At 37.7% G+C, this 20,971-nt stretch overlaps 1 protein-coding gene across 1 annotated transcript; it reads right to left on the bottom strand.

Annotated features, from left to right (window-relative positions):
* Nucleotides 1-3,548: 3,548 nt before the first annotated feature.
* On the bottom strand, nucleotides 3,549-20,537 carry stc2b (stanniocalcin 2b). The gene is made up of 4 exons (XM_073824509.1): nucleotides 20,319-20,537; nucleotides 15,072-15,214; nucleotides 13,893-14,104; nucleotides 3,549-7,930 (listed from the first exon to the last, which is right to left on the bottom strand). The coding sequence occupies exons 1-4, from the start codon at nucleotides 20,461-20,463 to the stop codon at nucleotides 7,555-7,557; spliced, it is 876 nt and encodes a 291-aa protein (XP_073680610.1). The 5' UTR covers nucleotides 20,464-20,537; the 3' UTR covers nucleotides 3,549-7,554.
* Between the last annotated feature and the right edge of the window lie 434 nt (nucleotides 20,538-20,971).

A 20,971-nucleotide genomic window follows, 5' to 3' on the forward strand; every position in this document is an offset into this window, starting at 1 on the left:
AAAAACATTAACCCTGCCACTCTAACTACAACTATTGACTCTTCTTCCATTCTTGATATCCATGATCTCTCTAATCCTGATGATCTGGTTTCTCATTACAGTAGTGGACTTCTAAACATTCTCAACTCCCTTGCTCCGTTAAAAACTCGACCTGTTTCATTCACTGTCTCCGCCCCCTGGTTCACCGCTGATCTTCGACTCATGAAAGCAAAAGGACGACAACTGGAACGACTGTATAGGAAAACTGGTCTCACTATACACAAAGAACTGTACAATAACCATATTTTGCATTACAAGGATTCCATTGCCACCACCAAAACCCAGTACTACTCTAGTTTAATCGCCGCTAATCATGGAAACTCAAAGTCACTTTTCACTCTTTTAAACAATATCACTCAACCACAGGACTCTTTGCCTCCCCATTTGTATACAAATTTCTTCTGTAACTCCATCATGTCATTCTTCAATGCTAAAATCTACAATATCCATCAACACCTTGACTCCATTCCATACCAACTTCACACCTTTGCTGACCTTCATCCACCCACACACACTCTCTCTTCTTTTCACTTGCCCTCTCTCCCAGAACTCACCGAACTCATCCAGAAATCCAAACTGTCCACATGTCGTCTCGACCCTCTACCTACATATCTTGTCAAATCCTGCCTTCCTTCTCTGCTCCCCATCATCGCTCCCATCATTCACTCCTCTCTCACCACTGGAATTGTCCCCACATCCTTCAAAACTGCTGTCATTACACCTGTCTTGAAAAAGCCTGGTGCTGACCCCTCAAATTTCAACAACTTCCTTCCTATATCCAACCTACCTTACATCTCCAAAATCCTTGAAAAAACAGTTGCCACTCAAATCCATTCTCACCTTTCTCACAACAATCTCTATGAACAGTTCCAGTCCGGTTTCCGTCCACTTCACAGCACTGAAACTGCACTTGTAAAAATCACCAACGACCTCCTCATGCAAGCCGATTCTGGACTACTCACCATCCTTATCCTCCTTGACCTGAGTGCGGCCTTTGACACCACCCTCCTTAATAGACTGTCATCCATTGGTATTACCCACACTCCACTAAACTGGCTCACATCCTATCTCTCTGGCCGCACTCAGTTCGTTCAGCTTAAGTCATTCAAATCCACTCCCTCCACCGTTACCACAGGTGTCCCCCAGGGCTCTGTCCTGGGGCCCCTTCTCTTTATCATCTACCTTCTTCCCCTTTGCAATATTCTCCGTAAATTCAATGTTAATTTCCACTGCTATGCGGATGACACCCAGCTCAATCTCACTACAAAGCCTTCAGCCACTCTCCCACCCACTACCCTCACCGATTGCATTGCTGAAATAAAATCCTGGTTTACCCTCAACTTCCTTAAACTTAACAGTGATAAAACTGAGGTTCTCCTCATTGGCACCAAATCCACATTATCCAAAACTAACAGTTTCTCCATCACAGTTGATAACTCCTCCGTCTCACCTTCCCCTCAGGTTAAGAGTCTGGGTGTCATCCTTGATAGCACACTATCATTTCAATCACACATCAATAACATCACCAGTCAGCCTACTTCCACTTCCGTAACATTAATCGTCTCCACCCCTCCCTTACCCCTCACTCTGCCACCATTCTTGTCCACAGCCTTGTCACCTCCCGTTTAGACTATTGCAATTCACTTCTCTTGGGCCTCCCTCACAAATTCCTCCGTAAACTTCAACTAGTCCAGAATTCAGCTGCCCAAATCATAGCCAGAACCCCCTCCATCCATCACATCACTCCTGTTCTCCAGCAGCTTCACTGGCTCCCTATCCAGTCCCGTATCCAGTTTAAAGTCCTATTGCTGACATTCAAAGCCATCCACTCAAAAGCCAAAAGCCAAACCTCTCCCCCCTTATCTGTCTGACCTCCTCCATGTTTCCACTTCATCCCGCTCTCTCAGATCTTCTTCCTCATTACACCTGTCTGTTCCACCTGCCCGTCTCACCACAATGGGGAGCAGAGCCGCCTCTGGAACTCCCTCCCATCTCATCTTAGAAACATGGACTCAAAACTTATCTGTTTAAACAAGCCTATTCATTGTAACATTCATTCATCTCTCTTTTTAATTATTTTTTTTTTCTTGCATTATTTTATCATTTGTGACCCTGGACCACAAAACCAGTCTTAAGTCGCTGGGGTATGTTTGTAGCAATAGCCAAAAATACATTGCATGGGTCAAAATTTTTGATTTTTCTTTTATGCCAAAAATCATTAGGAAATTAAGTAAAGATCATGTTCCATGAAAATTTTTTTGTAAAATTCCTACTGTAAATGTATCAAAATGTAATTTTTGATTAGTAATATGCATTGTTAAGAACCTAATTTGGACAACTTTAAAGGTGATTTTCTCAGGATTTTGATTTTTTTGCACCCTCAGATTCCAGATTTTCAAATAGATGTATCTCGGCCAAATATTGTCCTATCCTAACAAACCATACATCAATAGAAAGCTTATTTACTGAGCTTTCATATTATATATACATCTCAGTTTTGTAAAATTTAACCTTATGACTGGTTTTGTGGTCCAGGGTCACATTTGTATTATGTATTAATTTTTATGTATGCCTGTACGGTGACCTTGAGTGTCAGAAAGGCGCCTTTTAAATAAATGTATTATTATGATGATGATGATGATGATTTTTGTCTATTCACAACATGCAAGATGTTTGGGGCTTCAGTGAAATGAACCGCTAGGGGGTGTAGTATCTCTGTTTTACTGTAACGTGTCTGGATGCGTCTTAAGAAGTAGGTGACTTTATTCAGAACTGATCAATTTTGTCCCTTATTCATTTACAAAACCGTTCAAAAGTTTAGAATACATTTTTTATTATTTTCTTTTTAGAAATTAGTCTCACCAAAGCTGCATTTATTTGATCAAAAATACAGTAATGCTGTGAACAATCAACATATTAGAATGATTTCTGAAGGATCATGTGATACTGAGGACTGGAGTAATGATGCTGAAAATTCCGCTTTGCATCACAGGAATAAATAGAATTTTAAAATATATTCAAAATTTCAAATCACTTTTTAGTTTAGTAGATTTTTTTTTTTAATCACTGCAGTTCCAAAATTTATGAAAGTGCAAATTAGATTTAGAAATGCAGTTGTTTATATCTGTTTAGGCCCTGTATCTTTAGTTTATCAATTACATTAAGCTTTTCTTCCATTGCAGCTCTTTGCTCTTAAATTTAGCTGTGATGCAGTCGAAATGATTGCACAAAACAAACATTGTGGTCTTGCCGCACTTGGTTTCTAAGGGTAAAAAGTTACCCAAGTGCCAGGTGTTGACAATTTTTTTTTATTGCATTATAGTTTCTTTTAACCTTTCAGAAGCTGTGATGATTCAGGCATGTTTTAAATCCACAAAAGGCCAAAAATTGGATACAAGGTTAATTTATTGTGGAAAAACATTTTTTCAATGAATACATTTGATTACTTTGATACAGATCCCAAATAAAAAATGTAAATAGTTGATAAACAAAACTAAAATAAAATAAATAGTACAAGCATGTATGTAAAATGACTTCCCAGCACTCTATAGTGGCTGAAATAAACCTGACTTTAAAATAAAAAATCCACAAGATACACTTCATGCATAAATTTGAAGAAATTAAGTTAAATAAAAAAAAAAAATCATGTAAAATATCTACAAAACACGCACTGAAACAGAGGGGAGTGAGTCTAGGCATTGACCAGTTTGCCTTGTGAAAATATGGGCACACATTCTAACATGTTTATGCAATATATAATACAGTATATCAGTACAGGTGCATGTTACAGAGATGAGGTAGGTCCAAAAGCAATAATCTGCATATTCTGTCATATTGTGTATGTAACTGTAATCTATCTAGGAAGAAGGCATAGGTTTTTATCACATATGAAAAATGTCTATTCTAAACTCTACGCAAGAAAAATATGAAATCTGATATTACATATTCGATATGTCACATTGCCTTGGCAACAGCAACACTGCAGTGGACACATCTGAGTGTACTGCACAAAGCATGTGGCATATAAGAGCTTATATTTGCTGCTGAGGCTTTACTTGTGCTCAAAAACAGTCCAAATAGATGAATCTGAAACATGGCAGATCCATATTTCACCCCAAATCAAAAGAAATAGATTAGAAGAGAGTAGAAAACACTTATTAAATGTATATGTATATAAAGCATGGTAGTATTTGATGTACTGCCTTAATGTTATCGTTAAAGATTTACAGTAATTATTTACTGAAAACCATTAAAAACACTCAAAAGTAAAATCAAGGCCAAGTTTCCTTGAAATAATGCCACAATTCTAAACTTTTTAATGGTCCTAAACATAGATTAATTATCTTAATACAAAATATATACACTATTGTTCAAATGTTTGGGATCTGTAAGATTTTTAAAATGAGTAATTAAAGCCATTTTAGGATGATTTTAGTCAAAATGGCTAAAAAATAAATGCAACCTCTGGTAATATAATTGACCAATAGGTGGCACTGTTATCAAATCGATGTGGTATAGAGAATGTAAGGAGACAATTGCACATACAAAGTTTGGTGTCAGTATGTCAAAGCTTTGCAGAGATACAGCCTCAGACATAGTCTGACATCATGCCTCAAATTTGTTGCGTTGCTATATGAAAATAGTTTTGTTTATCGACACGAAATTCATAACATTTTGTCAGTCTAAAGATGATCTGATTTGATTTTGGTGAAAATCAGACCAACAGTCGAGGAGGAGAAAGGAGGAAAAAGTAGGTTTTCAACTAATATTTTGAAACTAGTGTCATTACAATAGGCTAATGCTATCAGAAGTTATTAACAGTGTTGTAAATGTCATTATTTGTGGTTAATGAATGGTTTATCACTCCTGACCAATAGGTGGCGCTGTTACCAAATTGATGTGGTGTGGTCAGTGTGAGGTGACAATGGCACATACAAAATTTGGTGGCAATATGTCAAAGCTTTGCAGAGATACAGCCTCAGATGCAGTTTGGCATCTTTCCAGCAATTTTGTTGTTATGTTAAACGAAGCGAAAACCATTTCGTATATCGACACAAAATCCATAACTGTTTGCCAGCATGGTCCGAAGATGATCTGAGTCAAATTTGGTCAAAGTCAGACCAATGTTCTAGGAGGAGTTCGAAAAAGTAGGTTTTCAACATTAATTAAAATGGCAGACAGGAAGTTTGGCCAATTTTGGCATAGTTGGTATCAATGTTCTCTGACCAATGGTCTAGGAGGAGTTTGAAAAAGTCGATTTTTAACATAAATCAAAATGGCGGACAGGAAGTGTTGTCAGCATGACCCAAGGAATCACTTTCATTACAATAGGCCATTTTCATCAGAAGTGATTTTTTAAAAAAAAATTTAAACTTTTTTTTTTTAGAACTTTTGGCGCTGCCCCCAAACATTGAGGACTGTCAGGGCACGATGCTGAAGACACATACCGATTTTTATAATGATATGACAATGAGTTGATAAAATATAGCATTTTATGACAAAATTTAAAATGGCCGACACATAAAATGGCTGACATGGGAAAATTTAGTATGGTTCGGCATGCCTCTCTGAATCTAAAGAGGCGAGTTTTCAGATTTTTGGCCAAACCATTCACAAGATTTTTTGGCCAAACCATTCACAAGTTATAACCTAAAATATCAATTTTTCATATCTCTTGACCACTAGGTGGCACTATGCCGAAACTATAACACACAGCAAGTTTGGTCTCAATATGCTAAACCATTGCGAAGATATAACCTCGCATCCATTTTTACATGCTTTTTGAAGAATTCGTTTGTGCGTTATTCGAAAACTGTTTGAATAATCAACTTGAATTCCATAAAGTTTTGCCAGCATTGTTTGGTGATGATCTAAGCCAATTTTGGTGAAAATCGGACAAACCGTCTAGGATGAGTTTGAAAAAGTCGATTTTTAACATAAATCAAAATGGCGGACAGGAAGTGTTGTCAACATGACCCAAGGAATCACTTTCATTACAATAGGCCATTTTCATCAGAAGTGATTTTTTTTTTTCCTTTTTTTTTTTTTTAGAACTTTTGGCGCTGCCCCCAAACATTTTGAGGACTGTCAGGGCATGGTGCTGAAGATACATACCGAGTTTTATAATGATACGACAATGAGTTGATAAAATATAGACAAAATTTAAAATGGCCGACACAGAAAACGGCTGACATGGGAAAATTTGGTATGGTTCGGCATGCTCCTCTGAATCTAAAGAGGCGAGTTTTCAGATTTTTGGCCAAACCATTCACAAGTTATAAGCTAAAATATCAACTTTTCATATCTCTTGACCACTAGGTGGCACTATGCCGAAACTATAACACACAGCAAGTTTGGTCTCAATATGCTAAACCATTGCGAAGATATAGCCTCGCATCCATTTTTACATGCTTTTTGAAGAATTCGTTTGTGCATTATTCGAAAACTGTTTGAATAATCAACTTGAATTCCATAAAGTTTTGCCAGCATTGTTTGGTGATGATCTAAGCCAATTTTGGTGAAAATCGGACAAACCGTCTAGGATGAGTTTGAAAAAGTAGGTTTAACAAACTACTAAAGAATTTTCCCTCTATGCCTTATGGTTTAAAAGTTATTAGCATAAACATGAGTAAAACTTTTGGTGGCACTAGAGAGTTTGTGTTAGAGACACCAAATTTTCTATGGTTAAAGTTGAGACTGTTCTCTATCAGTGTGCCAAATTTCACAACTTTCCCACAAATGATTCTATGGGCTGCCATAGACTCGTGCAGAAGAAACGGATACAATAGGTGCCTACCTTGGGTGCTTGGCTCCTAATAATAAAATTGTGAAATATTATTTCAATTAAAAAGAACTATTTAATATTTTAACATTTTTAAATATAATTTATTCCTGTAATGCAAAACTGTTTTTTTTCTTACGTTTTACATTTAGTTTTAACTAAATGCTGTTATTTTGAACTTTCTATTCATTAAAGAACCTAAAAAACAAACTATTAAGCAGCAACTTTCCTTTCTTTCTTTTGGGGTGAAATGTGACCCAGACATGTTTCCGTGATGTTCACCCAAATGGGGTTGCTTTAAAGCAGACAAATACTGAGCAGATGGAATGATGTCATCACAAAACACAAGGCCCAGTTTTTGTAATAATGCTATTCAGAATTGCAGCCTGACAGACTCCCTCTAAGCATTCTGAGGAGTCTGCAGTCTGAGGAATGTCCACAATCTACAAATACATCTACAAAGGGTGAAACGCCACTGCAATATTGCGAAATAGTTGAGACTCCTATCAAATATTGTACCAGTCCATGTTCTCACAGAATGACCTACAAAACGAACACAATGACCGATGGCAGCTCTAAATGTAACATCACATCGAAATACCCTGTCGTCGCTGGTGCTCTTATAGAACCACTGGAGACTGCAGCTTATTTGTCCTTGAGCGAGGCAGGGAAGGAGAGCAGTGAATGAGCCTTTTTGGACGTGTGGGCTAAAGGCACCGAGAACCCCCTTCCCTTCACCTCCTTTTGGTGGCATTCAGAGACCTCTTTAGCTCTTTTTCGGCATCAGAGGCGTTGTCTTGAGGACCTGAGGACTGATTTTCTTCTTCATCTCCTTCTGTGAGTGTCCAAACCGCTTCCCTGTCAGCCTCAGGGAGAAGCGGGCTTGCGGGAGGGAGGGAGTTACCGCTGGCTCCCGATGGGGTGGTGGTGTCTGGGACGGGGGCTAGTGTGGAACCGGCCTGGTTCTCCACCTTTCCGAGGGCACAGAGACTCAGGCTCCCGCACAGAGCTCCCCAGTTCTGCTCGCACTGAGTTCGTATTCGGCGGGCGATGGCGACGCGGACCTCCTCGCCGCATCCCAACAGGATGTTTACTAACTCCACATGGGGCCTTTTGGTAAAGGAGAGGAGACAGTTAGAAACAGGTGTAAAACTGCAGTTAAGGCCCGTTCACATCAAGAATGATACAGTTAACTAAATTTAAAAGAAGAGCAAAGTCAACTCTGACATCTAATTAGCAGTCCCTCCAGAAAAACGCGATTATGCGATCGCATGATTCCATGCATAATCAGCCAAAGTCCGCATATTTATGCGGGGGACGCATTTTTTCAAATACGCCGCACTTTTGCCGCATAAATTGCAGATTTCCGCGCGCAAAATATGCGGGCTTGCATGATTTCATAATCCCATTTCCGTTTGGGTCTTTGTCTTCGTTCTTTCGAGTACTATTGTGGTCGCGCGTTGCCGCGACGTTCTGTCTTGCCTCACTTCATTTTCGCCTGCCTGACCAGTCCACATCAAGTGAACTGGACATCGGGAGATTGTGAGACCCGAATATTAATCCGTGTGGCCGTTTGGCCATCCCCGCACTGTTTCAACTGGAGGACTGTGTTTGTGGGGTTCGTATGGTACCATTAGATTGTTGTGTGGATGAAATTATAAGTTGATGTGAGTGGTTTGAGTGTGGTCTGTTTGTTTATTGTTGGAAGCGTGTGCGAGTGTGTATATGTACGAGTGTGTGTGAGCGTGAGAAATCGGTACTAAGGGTTGTGAGTTTCCGTGATCTTATGGAGTAAATTTTGTTGTGTGTATATTGTTGATGGACCAGGTGTAATGTGATTGCATCTGTTATTTTGTTGCTTTTCTATTTTTGTTGATCAATTTTTCTTTTTTTTTTTGTGTTTATTCATTTGATTTGATTTGATTTATGGTCATTTGATTTTTTTTTTTTTTTTTCGTGTTTAGTTGATTTTGACTTATGACTATTTGATTGTATTCTTTTGTGTGTGTGTGTGTGTGTGTGTGTGTGTGTGTGTGTGTGTGTGTGTTTATTGATTTGTGTCAATTTGATGTTGATTTTGTTAATTTTGTTGGACGGGCTAAGGAGTGCTGACCACTCTAGATCCATGTTAATGGGTTCACTGAGTGATTTTGTTCTTCTGATTTTTACACGTGTCATCTGAATACACGTGTGTTTGTGGTGAAATGAGTACATTAGTGTACGTTTGAAGTGCGTAGTGAAGTGGAATTGGGGTAGGTTGGTTATTTCTCCTTGCCATCTGATGTGTTACTTTTGATTTGTCTAATTTGTTTATTTTTTTGTTTTGATTTGGAAGCCATATTAACCCCTTGTGTCCTAAATTGTGTCTGTGTGTTTAGCTTTTATCCCAGTAATAATAAAATATTGTATCTTTTTTTCTATATTCACGTCTCTGCTCTATTCTTGTGGGAACAGACCTGGGTGTCTTTGACCATTATTTCCCTGGGAGAGAATCCCAGGGTGGAGTAGTCGATGTTATAATTATAATTGAGTCCAGAATAACGAAATTCACCCCTTACGGTGCTACATCTGGCAATAAGGGTGTTGGGGGAATCACTTTTTTCTCTCTTTTTCACCAAACCGCAGTTTTTGCAAGTTCCCGCAGTTTTTGCAAGTTCCCGCAATTTCATCGCATAAAATTGCATAAATATCCCGCATATTCAATCGCATTTTTTAAGAAAACGTGCCGCATAATCAAGGATTTTTGCCCGCAACAATCACAAAAAAACGCCGCGTTTTTCTGGAGGGACTGAATTAGAATCCATCTTGCTTTAAAGAGCATGCACATTTAAAAGTGCAGTATTTGATATTGACAGCTAGTGGTTGAAATAGGTACTGCAGTCCAAATTCAAAATATTGGAGCACTGTTTATGTATGCCCCTCATCCTGAGATTCAGTTCTCACACGGGTTGCCAGATTGAGGATGCGGAATAGGAATGAAAACAATTGACCCTTTGCAAACAGCTTGATTGACGGGTGATCTGACCAATCATGAGGCCTAATCTGCCATTTTGTCTGACAAACAAATCAGATGGGACAATAGATTAACTTGGCCGGACTTAAACTTGAAAAATTATGTGTATTGACGTCCTTCTGTGATGTTCTGATGTTCATATATGTTTATTTCGTATTTTAAGTAGTTAAAGGATTGATTCACTTCCAGAATACAAATTTACAGATAATGTACTCACTCTGTTGTCATCCAAGATGTTAATGTCTTTCTTTCTTCGGTTGTTAAGAAATATTGTGGACTTGAATGGTGCCCCCTTGTTTGAACATCCAAAATGCAGTTTTAAAAGCAGCTTCAAAAGGGCTCTAAATGATCCCAGCTGAGGAAAAAGGGTATTATCTAGCGAACTATATACTTTTTAAACTTAAACGCTCGTCTTGTCTTGCGCTGCCATGCTCGTACGTACTCTGTGTAATCCGGGTCAATACAGTTAGGGTATGTCTAAAAACTCCCACCTCATTTTCTCCTCCAACATTAAAATCGTCTTACATCGCTTTGAACATGCAAAAAAGGTCAAACACCCTTTACAAAAAAAAAGAAAAAGAAAAAAGAAAAAGAGTAATGTAGGGTGATTTTGAAGTTGGAGGTGAAAATTAGTTGGGAGTTTTTCGACATACCCTAGCGTTTGAGGTTAAAAAGTATATACATTTAAATTTTTTTGTTACAAAATGACATAAGGTTTTGCTAGATAAGACACTTCTTCCTCAGCTGAGATCATTTAGAGCCCTTTGAAGCTGCATTTAAACTGCACTTTGGACATTCAAACTCTTGGGCACCATAGAAGTCCACTATATGGAGAAAATTCCTGAAATGTTTTCCTTAAAAAAATTTCTTTACGACTGAAGAAAGAAAGACATGAACATCTTGGATGACAAAGGGGTGAGTACATTATCTGTAAATTTTTGTTCTGGAAGTGAACTAATCCTTTAAGAACGTTCAGTTCACGTGTCGATTGATCTAATAAGGCAATACAGTGACCACATTAAAGAATGCTGTTTGAATTTCTTTAAAAAGTTACAACATTTTAAATCTGAGACCTTGTTTCATACCAGAAGTAACCTGCTCTGGCTTGTCTGTTGGCGTGTTGTCAATTTCCTTTTTGTTCTGCGATGTATTTTTCACGTGTAGTGTGAGAGTGGCATTGTTTGGTTTTTGCGAAGAGTCAATTTACAATGAAAGCGACAAGCTTTACACTGTAAGATAATGAGTTGATTTCTGCATGTTTTAATATTCCTCTGCTCATAGAGCTTTTTCTAAATTATGTCGAAGCTTTTAGGTTGGGTAGAATCTGCTATCTCTGACCCAGTTTGTTTGTTGGCTTCCATGGTTGCAATATACTGTGTTTTCTGCCAACTGGCAACTCAGAGTGTTGAAATACTATTAGTAAACTATCGGGCAGTGGGCTGGGTCACACAGACCAAAACAAACCAGACATTCAGACACAAAAGCACATTTCAAAGTAGAATAACTGGCTGTAGCATTGTTTTCAGAGAAACAAGTGTGTGAATTTAGCATGTTTCCTAAATATCTGCAAACATATTATGGTCTTTTTATGTTTTAGTAAAGTCAAAAAAGTGTTCACACTTGGCGACTTTTTTAAAACTGCCAGTGTCTGTTTTACATTATAATCCTATGGAGTATACCATGTTTTCAAAAAAGTCCTGAACGCTTTTTTAAACGCCACCGGCGGCGTCTTTTTCTGCAGCTCAGAGCGTCCTCAGCTGCAACACTGGCAGATTTTTTAATCTATTTTTTTTAACTATTATTTTTATCTTAACTAAAAAAGCACCCTCGTCAACTTTCTCTTGTCAAAAAAGACGCCAAGTGTGAACATGCCCTTAAAGCAGCAGACAGCAAAACTGCAGTCCGTGCTTACTTTGAGGAAAGTTATAAATTGATTTGCATTTTAATGAGTAAAATAAGTATTTGACCTCCTATCAATCAGCAAGATTTCTGGCTCCCCGGTGTCTTTTATACAGGTCACAAATTGAAATCCTAATCCAAAATTCCAAACTCTCCACCATGACCGAGACCAATGAGCTTAATTAGAAGGTGACAACATTTGGTGCAATTTTTTTGCAAATGGAAGAAACACAAAACAACTTTCAATCACCCTCGGTCTGGGGATCTATGTAACATCTCACCTCGTGGAGTTTCAATGATCATGAGAACGGTGAGGAATCTGCCCAGAACTACGCAGGAGGATCTTGTCAATGATCTCACGGCAGCTGGGACCATAGTCACCAAGAAAACAATTGGTAACACACTACGTCGTGAAGGACTGAAATCCTGCAGTGCCCACAAGGTCCCCCTGCTCAAGCAAGCACATGTACAGGCCCCTCTGAAGTTTGCCAATGAACATCTGAATGATTCAGAGGAGAACTGGGTGAAAGTGTTGTGGTCAGATGAGACCAAAATCGAGCTCTTTGGCATCAACTCAACTCACCATGTTTGGAGGAGGAGGAATGCTGCCTATGACCCCAAGAACACCATCCCCACCGTCAAACACGGAGGTGGAAACATTATGCTTTGGGGGTGTTTTTCTGCTAAGGGGACAGGACAACTGCACCGCATCAAAGGGACGATGGACAGGGCCATGTACCATCAGGGCCATGGAATTAAAGCCAGCCAGGGCATAGAAAATGGGTCGTGGATGGGTATGAACCAAAACACACGGACAAGGCAACAAAGGAGTGGCCTAGCCAGTCTCCAGACCTTAATCCCATAGAAAATCTGTGGAGGGAGCTGAAGGTTCAAATTGCCACGAAACCATAATGACTGCAAAATCCTTCCTGAGATGTGTGCAAACCTGGTGGACAACTACAAGAAACGTCTGACCTCTGTGATTGCCAGCAAGAGTTTTGCTAAGTCATGTTTTACAAAGGGGTCAAATAGTTATTTCACTTATTAAAATGCAAATGACTTTATAACTTTTTAAAATGTTTTTTTTTTCTGGATTTTTTTGCTATTATTCTGTCTCTCACTGTTCAAATAAACCTACTATTAAAATTAAAGACTGATCATTTCTTTGTCAGTGGGTACAAAATCAGCAGTTGATCAAATAATTTCTTTCCTCACTGTATAATAAACAATGTTATTCTGTGGACAATGACAGATATCGTAGCACATAGTATATATTTATGGTAATTGTTTTTGGTGTGAAAGGACCTTTACTCTTTTATTCTTTCAAAGATCTGATGCACATGTATCATCTACAATAATATCTCAAATGTTGTTTTAACAATGTGGAAGCTGACATTCTAATGTCATTGACTTTGCACAACTGCAACTGCGATATTGATTTTATATTGAATTGTATTGCAGCCCTATCCAAACAGAACCAACACTGAACTAACTTAAGCTGAATAATTACAAAGTTGTCTTTCAGAAAAGTGAATCAATGATTCACGTGAACCGACTATCTTTTTGTCTTTACTTAAAGCACAAAATAAACATGAATGAACATCAGGTTTTATTTTAACCGTGGAAAGACGTCAATACACACACTTTTTCAAGTTTAAGTACACCGAAGTTAATCTACTCTCCTGTATGATTTGTTTGTCGGACATAACGGCCTTTTCGCCATTATGATTGGTCAGATTGCCTGCCAGTCAAGCTGTTTGCGAAAGGGTCAATTGTAATTGCAGTGTAAATACATCTAAATTCTGCTTTAGATGCAACTTCTGTGCACTTCTGCATTGCAAAAAATATTTTGTTGATTGGTAACACACTCTAGTATTTCATTCTGAATTTTTTTGATCAAATAAAAGAATGTGACATTAAAAGATGATTCATACATCTCATAAATTACCCTTAAAAGAAAAAAAAAATCACCAGGAAATCAATTTAAGTTGGCAAATATAGTGAACTCCTATAATGAAAAAAGTTCATTTCTCAGCATAGAATGTGAGAATTATAAAAGGCCTAAACCAGTCAAGGTACCAGCACAAAAACAAAATCAAATTATCGCTATTGACAAAATCCAATATTAATATCACACCCCCTTCACACTGAAGGACTCACCCTTTAGGAAAAAGGTCCTTGAAGTGTATCATCTCCACCATGACGTTGACGTTCTCCCTCACGGCAGAGCAGAGGTTGTGTTTGACGTAACACTCACGCTGCAGCTGGAACACCAGCTCTTTCACGGCCAGACACTTGCGGCTGACGCAGCTGAACTTGTGGCGAAGTCCATGGGCCATGCATTTCAGCGCATCTTTGATAAACGATTTTCCCTGCGGTGATGCATAAGTCGTTTATGAAACCAGAGTCGTTAGCACATGCAGTTAATGGTAAAATGCTGACTAAGATAATTTCAGCTCAAGTATGTCTAATGATATAGACACAGTGAGCAAACTGCCAGCTCTCGATGAGGAGGTGCTGTAGATCTCAGTGGAAAGCATGCAAGATGCTAATCCAAACTCAGACTAAGTATTAAAGGATTAGTTCACTTCCAGAACAAAAAAAAATTACAGATAATTTACACACCACCTTGTCATCCAAGATGTTCATGTCTTTCTTTCTTCAGTCGTAAAGAAATTGTTTTTTGAGGAAAATTTTGAGGAATTTTCTCCATATAGTAGAGTTTGAACTTGCAGCTTCAAAGGGCTCTAAACAATCCCAGCCGAGAAAGAAGGGTCTTATCTAGCGAAATGATCAGTTATTTAAAAAAAAAAAATTTTTTTAATTTGTACATTTTTAACCATAGATGCTTATCTTGCCTAGCTCTGTGATGCGCATGCGTACTCTGTGCACTCTGGTTCAAGATAGAAAAACTCCCATCTCATTTGCACATTGCAAAGCTAGACAAGACGAGCATTTGAATGTTATAAAGTATATAAATTGTCCTTTTTTTTTTTTTAGAAAATAAACAATCGTTTCGCTAGATAAGACCCTTTTTCCTCAGCTGGGATAGTTTAGAGCCCTTTGAAGCTGTATTTAATCTGCATTTTGGAAGTTTAAACTCGCGGGCACCACAGAAGACCACTATATGGAGAAAATTCCTGAAATGTTTTCCTCAAAAAAACATAATTTCTTTACGACTAAAGAAAGAAACACATGAACATCTTGAATGACAAAGGGGTGAGTAAATTATCCGTAAATTTTTGTTCTGGAAGTTAACTAATCTTTTAAACAGCATTATAGTGTACATGTTACACACATTGCGATTTAGGTTCAGAAGCAAAGCAGGCAGGATCCTACCTGGGAGTCAAATTTGCCAGCATTGTGGAGGAACGTCATGCAGATGTCATGTAGTCCACGAATCTCGCAAGAGTTGTTGTTGAAGCACTCGAACATCCCGCATCCCACGTCACCTGCGTTCACCAGACACTGCTGAATCTCCGCTGGAAAATCGTCAACGGAGAAAGAACTTTTAGTCACATTACAGTTTTTACAGTAATTTCACATTACTTTTGATATAGTAACACTGTGAAATTTATCCTGTTACTAAAACAACTCCCAGACATTGACTGTAAAAATACTTTGACAGTGTTTTAATTTTTAAGGGGTGCCTGCATATTTTACAGCTTACAATGTTATTATAACCAAATTTAGGTTAATTTAGCTAATATAGCTACCAAAATCTGCTTTTCTACCTTACTGATAAGCACTATAATAATACAGGTGGCACAACAGAAAGCCACATGAGAAGTTATTTGTAAGTGACCTGTCTTTAAAACATAGACTGTAAAACTTAATCCATAACATTTAGTAAAAAAAAAAAAAAAAACTAGCAGCTGCGGTTGCCACATTTTTACCGTACAAAATACGGTAGCAAAATTTAAGGTTTTATGGATTTACCTTAAATTTACATTTAAAAAACATATTTCATTAAAGGGGTCCTATTATGCTTTTTCATTTTTTTGAATTTTAGTCAATGTGTGGTGTGTATGTTTGGGCATAAAAAAAAACATCTACAAAGTTACAAATCTCAAAGTCCACTCCAAAGGGAGATATTTAGTTTTTAAAAACTCTCTTTTCAAGAACTACAATAAATGGCTCGTTTAGACTACAGCGTTTGTTTTCCGGATGTTATAATGTCACAACATAGTCCATTAGAATATCATTCAAATAAATTCCGCCTACGGAAATTCAAATCGTTGGTGGGTGGGGAGGGATGAGGTGGGGGATTAGCCTAACTTTAGTGAGGTAGCATGGACAGCCGCTTCTGGGATGCTTCATTGAGCGGTAGTGCGGCTCGTATAAACACAAGCATTGACTAAAGTGTCCGCGAACTGCTCCGGTAGCTGTGCCGTTGACGTGTGTGGTATAGAGGGTCGAAACACATGCGGAGCCAGGGCTGATGTAAACACAAGCATTGACTAGAGTGGCGATCATTGGTTGCAGCGTTGGAGCCATGCCGTAGACGTGTGCAGTGTGTGGTAAGAGATTGATTCATTATACAGAGTAGATAGCTTCACTAGACTTATGCTGGAGCTGGTTTCGGGCATGTGAATAATTAAATAAATTAGCACAATAATGATAATATCATGTATCTGCGATCTAGTAGGCTGATGATAGGACCAACACTAATGTAGCTTATTATTTACTCACCCTCCATGCTTGCTGCTTTGGGAAGGGGTGTGGCAGGACTGAAATGCCGTCTAAGCTGTTCACCACTTGCAATGCAGTGGGACTGCTAACCAATCACAACACATTTTTTTTTTCGGAAGGCGGGCCTTCATCAAACCCAGAACTAATCGAGCCATTTTTGCCAGCCTGGGGAGAAAGCTATTGTAATAATGTAAATTATGCGAAAAATAATTTTTCGAACCACCAGGCATGAGAGCAGTGTTGTTTTTGACAACCATCTTAGATTTAGTCTTAGTTTTAGTCTTTTGGACTAAAATGCTTCTTAGTTTTAGTCAAATTTTAGTCACTTCTATATGTGATAGTTTTAGTCCAATTTTAGTCGACGAAAAGTCAAAAAAGTTTTAGTCTAGTTTTAGTCGACGAAAAGTCAAAAAGGTTTTAGTCTAGTTTTAGTCAAAAAAAGGGAAAAAAGTAGTCTTTTAACAAATTAATGTAGGTCAGTAAGTATTTTGCTGTTGGGTAGTGTCACTTATAAGTTCTGAAAATAGCAGATCTATAGTTCAACACAATGTGAGCTTCCGGATCGACTATTTTCACCAATAATTACAATAATGAAGGAATGTTTTAGAACATAAAAGACAAACAAGGATGTTAAAACGGCTTGCCATACTAGTATAGCAAAGAGTATTTAATGCTAAAATGGCTTGCCATAGCGTCAGATACTTTTTAAGTCAGGGGTTTGGTGTTGTGGACTTTCGCTCCGCCTCCCTCACATCCCAGCACCAGTAGGAAAGTCCACAACACCAAACCCCTGACGCTGATTGGTTGGAACACTGTTTGTTTTTCTGTGGAATAGTTGATAGCGCCGATTGTTTTTTTGGCATATCTCGGACCCTAGGCTGACCAGAGAGACGCGTTTTTTTCACAGACAATTTATGGGGCAGGCAGCGAGCGGATCGTGAAGAAAGGTCAGCTGAAATTGACACTTTATGTTTTAGGCTAGAAATCGCTGATACAACCTTTAATTGGCATGCACAATAAGCGGAAATGTCATGCATTTTAAACGTCTGACGGACCACCCACTAACATTTTCGTCTATTCTCGTCTCGTCAACGAAAACTCACACACGTCTCGTCATGTTTTAGTCATCAACGAGCCATTTTTATCTCGTCATCGTCTCGTTATCGTCATGAAAAAAAGTGGCGTCAACGAAATGATTTCGTCATCGTCATCGTTGACGAAAACAACACTGCATGAGAGCATTTTCTAGTGCACCCCCAAAACAAAATAAAGACTTTGTAAAAGAGCATAATAGGACCCCATTAACTGATATAATGTTAAAGGCACAATATGTAAGCTTTCGCCACTAGAGGGGGCATATTCAAAACAAAAAAAAAACTAAATAGTTTGAAATCCCAATCTGTCGGGATTCGGGCAGAAATTGTGTTCATGAACGAGCTAGTGTATTAAATACTTATTAAGGCCACTGCAATATAAAGCATGGTGGGGCTGAAAGTCGTGGAAGTGAAACGAGGACACTAAAGTGATTGCTAATGAAGGACGAGCGCGATACAGGGCTTAAAAGCAGCAGAGCTTTTATTATGCTACAGTCGACCACTTCCGATTCTTCTGGTCATGTGTATGTAGGAAAAGCAGCACTGTCTTATCATACTAGATACATTTGAGCGTGTTGAAAGTTCTGTTATAATGCTACTTTATGCGTTCCTCACCTGTCTAATAAAATACATAAGATGTGTGTATTTGGGGTTTCCATGATTTCTACAAAATAAAACTGGGAAAATCAAGGGCGTATGACGTAATTTGCCTGACGTCATTCTTGGAAACATTTGGGATAATATAAGTACACAAGTCAGCAAAATATATAACACTGTTCTAGTGATTTTTGGATATTTTAATCAAAAAATCTTACATATTGTGGCTTAAAATATACCAACCCATTGACATACTGAAATCTGCATAGTACCTTTGTAATACACTGATAACCACCAAAATCAGGTGATGATGAGAAAATCACATGATGAACCCAAAGCTTATCACAAGCAGCTTTTCCACAAACTAAAGAGGGCAATACTTATGTAATATATATGAGGTCATTCACACAAATACTAAACACCATCATGGTAGCACACATGATAATGAAATAATGCAACCCTAATGAACATAACCAAGAATATAGTTATTTCAAAGAAAAAACATTAAATGTAACGCAATGAAATGTAACGGAAAAACATGAAATGTAATGCAGGGGATTTTTTTCACTGTAAATTATATGTTCTTTTTTTTTTAACTTCCAAAAACTGCATTCTACTGCATATAGTAAGGAAACTTACCATAAACCAATTCATAGGTTTTTAGTGTAGCATTTTTACAGTTTTTTACTGTTTTTACTATAAAATTAGTTTTTTAGAGTGTGGTTAATACTTGTGCACAGGGTCATGCTTACAAAGACAAAACACCATCTAAAATAATGCAATAAACAATTCATAACAGAAAATGTTTTGTCACAAAACACCCCAATGTACATTACTGATAACTAGTGCTGGGCAATGATTATTCGCATTCAAAATAAAAGTTTTTGTTTATATATGTGTGTGTACTGTGTATATTTATTATGTATATATAAAGATACATAGAAACAGTATATATTACATGTTATAATATTACATTTACATGTATATATTCATATATCATATATGAACATATTTAATATATAAACATATTTTTCTTAAATATATACATGCATGTGTGTGTATTAATATATACACTATAAAAATACATAGCACACATACATGTATTATGTACACAAAAACTTTTATTTTGGATGCAATTAATTGCGATTAATCGTTGCCCAGCACTACTAATAACAAAAGTAAAAAAAAAAAAAAAAAATTATTTGAGGAACAGAACATTCAAAATAATCTAAATGTCCCATGTCCATTATGTTTACCGCATAGAACTTTGTTTGTCTATCAAACAAATTGTATCTCTTTGTGGACTTTGACATGCACTGTTCTAAATTTATGTTCACGTGTGTAATTTGACTTACGACAGTAAATATTCGTAGGCTTTTGACAACTGAACCTGGATAAATTAGTAGAACATTCAGAAATGTTCTAGACACCATGCCACAATTACAGTTAAATAATTATGTAACCAAAATCTAACTTTTTAATTAAATGTTTAAAAAAAGGCCATATTAAAACATTTGTAATGTTATTTGTCACTTTTTAAACTAAAAATAGAACTCAGAGGCTATATGAAAATTTGAAAGTAGACAAATAACGTTCCAAATGTATTATTTAAATCTGCAGGCTGAACAGACATTTTGAATTTTTCGCGCGAAAAGCTTTAACTGACAGAGCAGCGCGTGCACATTGATCTAATAGGAGGACGTATTTTCTGAGGTAAGCTACATTGCAAAAAGAAAGAAGAAAACTTATATGTAGATTAACTACAGTTAAGGTAAGAATTAATAAATAGGGGTACAGCAGTCGTAATTTGACGGTTATTCTGATTACATACAATCTTGAAGCGAGAACAGCTAATTATTCAAAAATATAGAAAGTAAACACTACAAGCTTACCTTTTAATATAAATATTTTAATATAAGATATTAGAATATAAACGTCGCGACGTGACAACGTCATAACGTTTCTGCAACGGTGAGAAAATGCATATTTATTATATTTATATGCACTGAAGAAACCCTGACATCTGATACATTAAGTAGGTAGGATAGAAACGTTTTAGAAAATGTGCTAACCGTTATGACATAATCTGAAGATAAGTTGTTTGATAGAACATATAAAAGTTTGATACAGCTTTAATCATGCATTTACGAGCTGCCCTTGATTTTCTGTGCATGCACTGCGCACAAGCCCTATTACTACCTACCTGTGTTCTGCAGAGAGAGTCTTCTCTTCTGGATGTTCAGTGATCTCTCTTGTGAGGTGTCATGAGCGCTGCTGGAATCAGTCGCGTGTGTTTGCCGCACCGCCAAAAACAATATAAACACTCCTATAGTCAGTGGCACACGCATGTCTCGTGATGATGATGATAACGCTGTGTAAAACTGCAAAAGCCTTCGGATCACTGTAGCATTACCATAGAGAATGAAGCACATGCGGCGGAGGGAGTAGCGCAGACGCGTAGTGAGGATCGGGGGGATGGATGCTGCCTATATTTCCTCCAACTCATGTCAGTTTGGATGAAGGAGGTGAGCAGGTGCTGACCAATCACAGTCACCGGCGAGACGACAGCACCGTGCTGCCATTCGAAGTTCACACAGCACGTATAGCGGAGACCGGGGCTAGTTGTCACAAGGGTTGAGTCACTATAAGGTTTGAGTCGAGTCCTAATGTATTTTTTTTAGTTAACTAAGATCTAAACATTATATTTTTGCTATAGTTTTCCATATTATGTCATGTGGGGGCAAGTTGTCACACAACATACAGGTTACAATTCATTCATTGAATTTTCTATTTTTGTATGCATCCTTTTCAATTCCCTGTTTTGATTATTTTGCTGCTGTTGTTTTGTGTTTCTCT

Source organism: Garra rufa, chromosome 19 (assembly GCF_049309525.1).
Source record: "Garra rufa chromosome 19, GarRuf1.0, whole genome shotgun sequence".
In the NCBI taxonomy this organism is placed as follows: domain Eukaryota; kingdom Metazoa; phylum Chordata; class Actinopteri; order Cypriniformes; family Cyprinidae; genus Garra; species Garra rufa.

Coding starts and splice junctions, on each gene's coding strand:
- stc2b (XM_073824509.1), bottom strand. CDS start 20,463: ATGCGTGTGCCACTGACTATAGGAGTGTTTATATTGTTTTTGGCGGTG. Junction 14,105..15,071: donor CTGGCAAATTTGACTCCCAG/GTAGGATCCTGC, acceptor GCATCACCGCAG/GGAAAATCGTTTATCAAAGA. Junction 7,931..13,892: donor AAGGACCTTTTTCCTAAAGG/GTGAGTCCTTCA, acceptor CTTTACCAAAAG/GCCCCATGTGGAGTTAGTAA.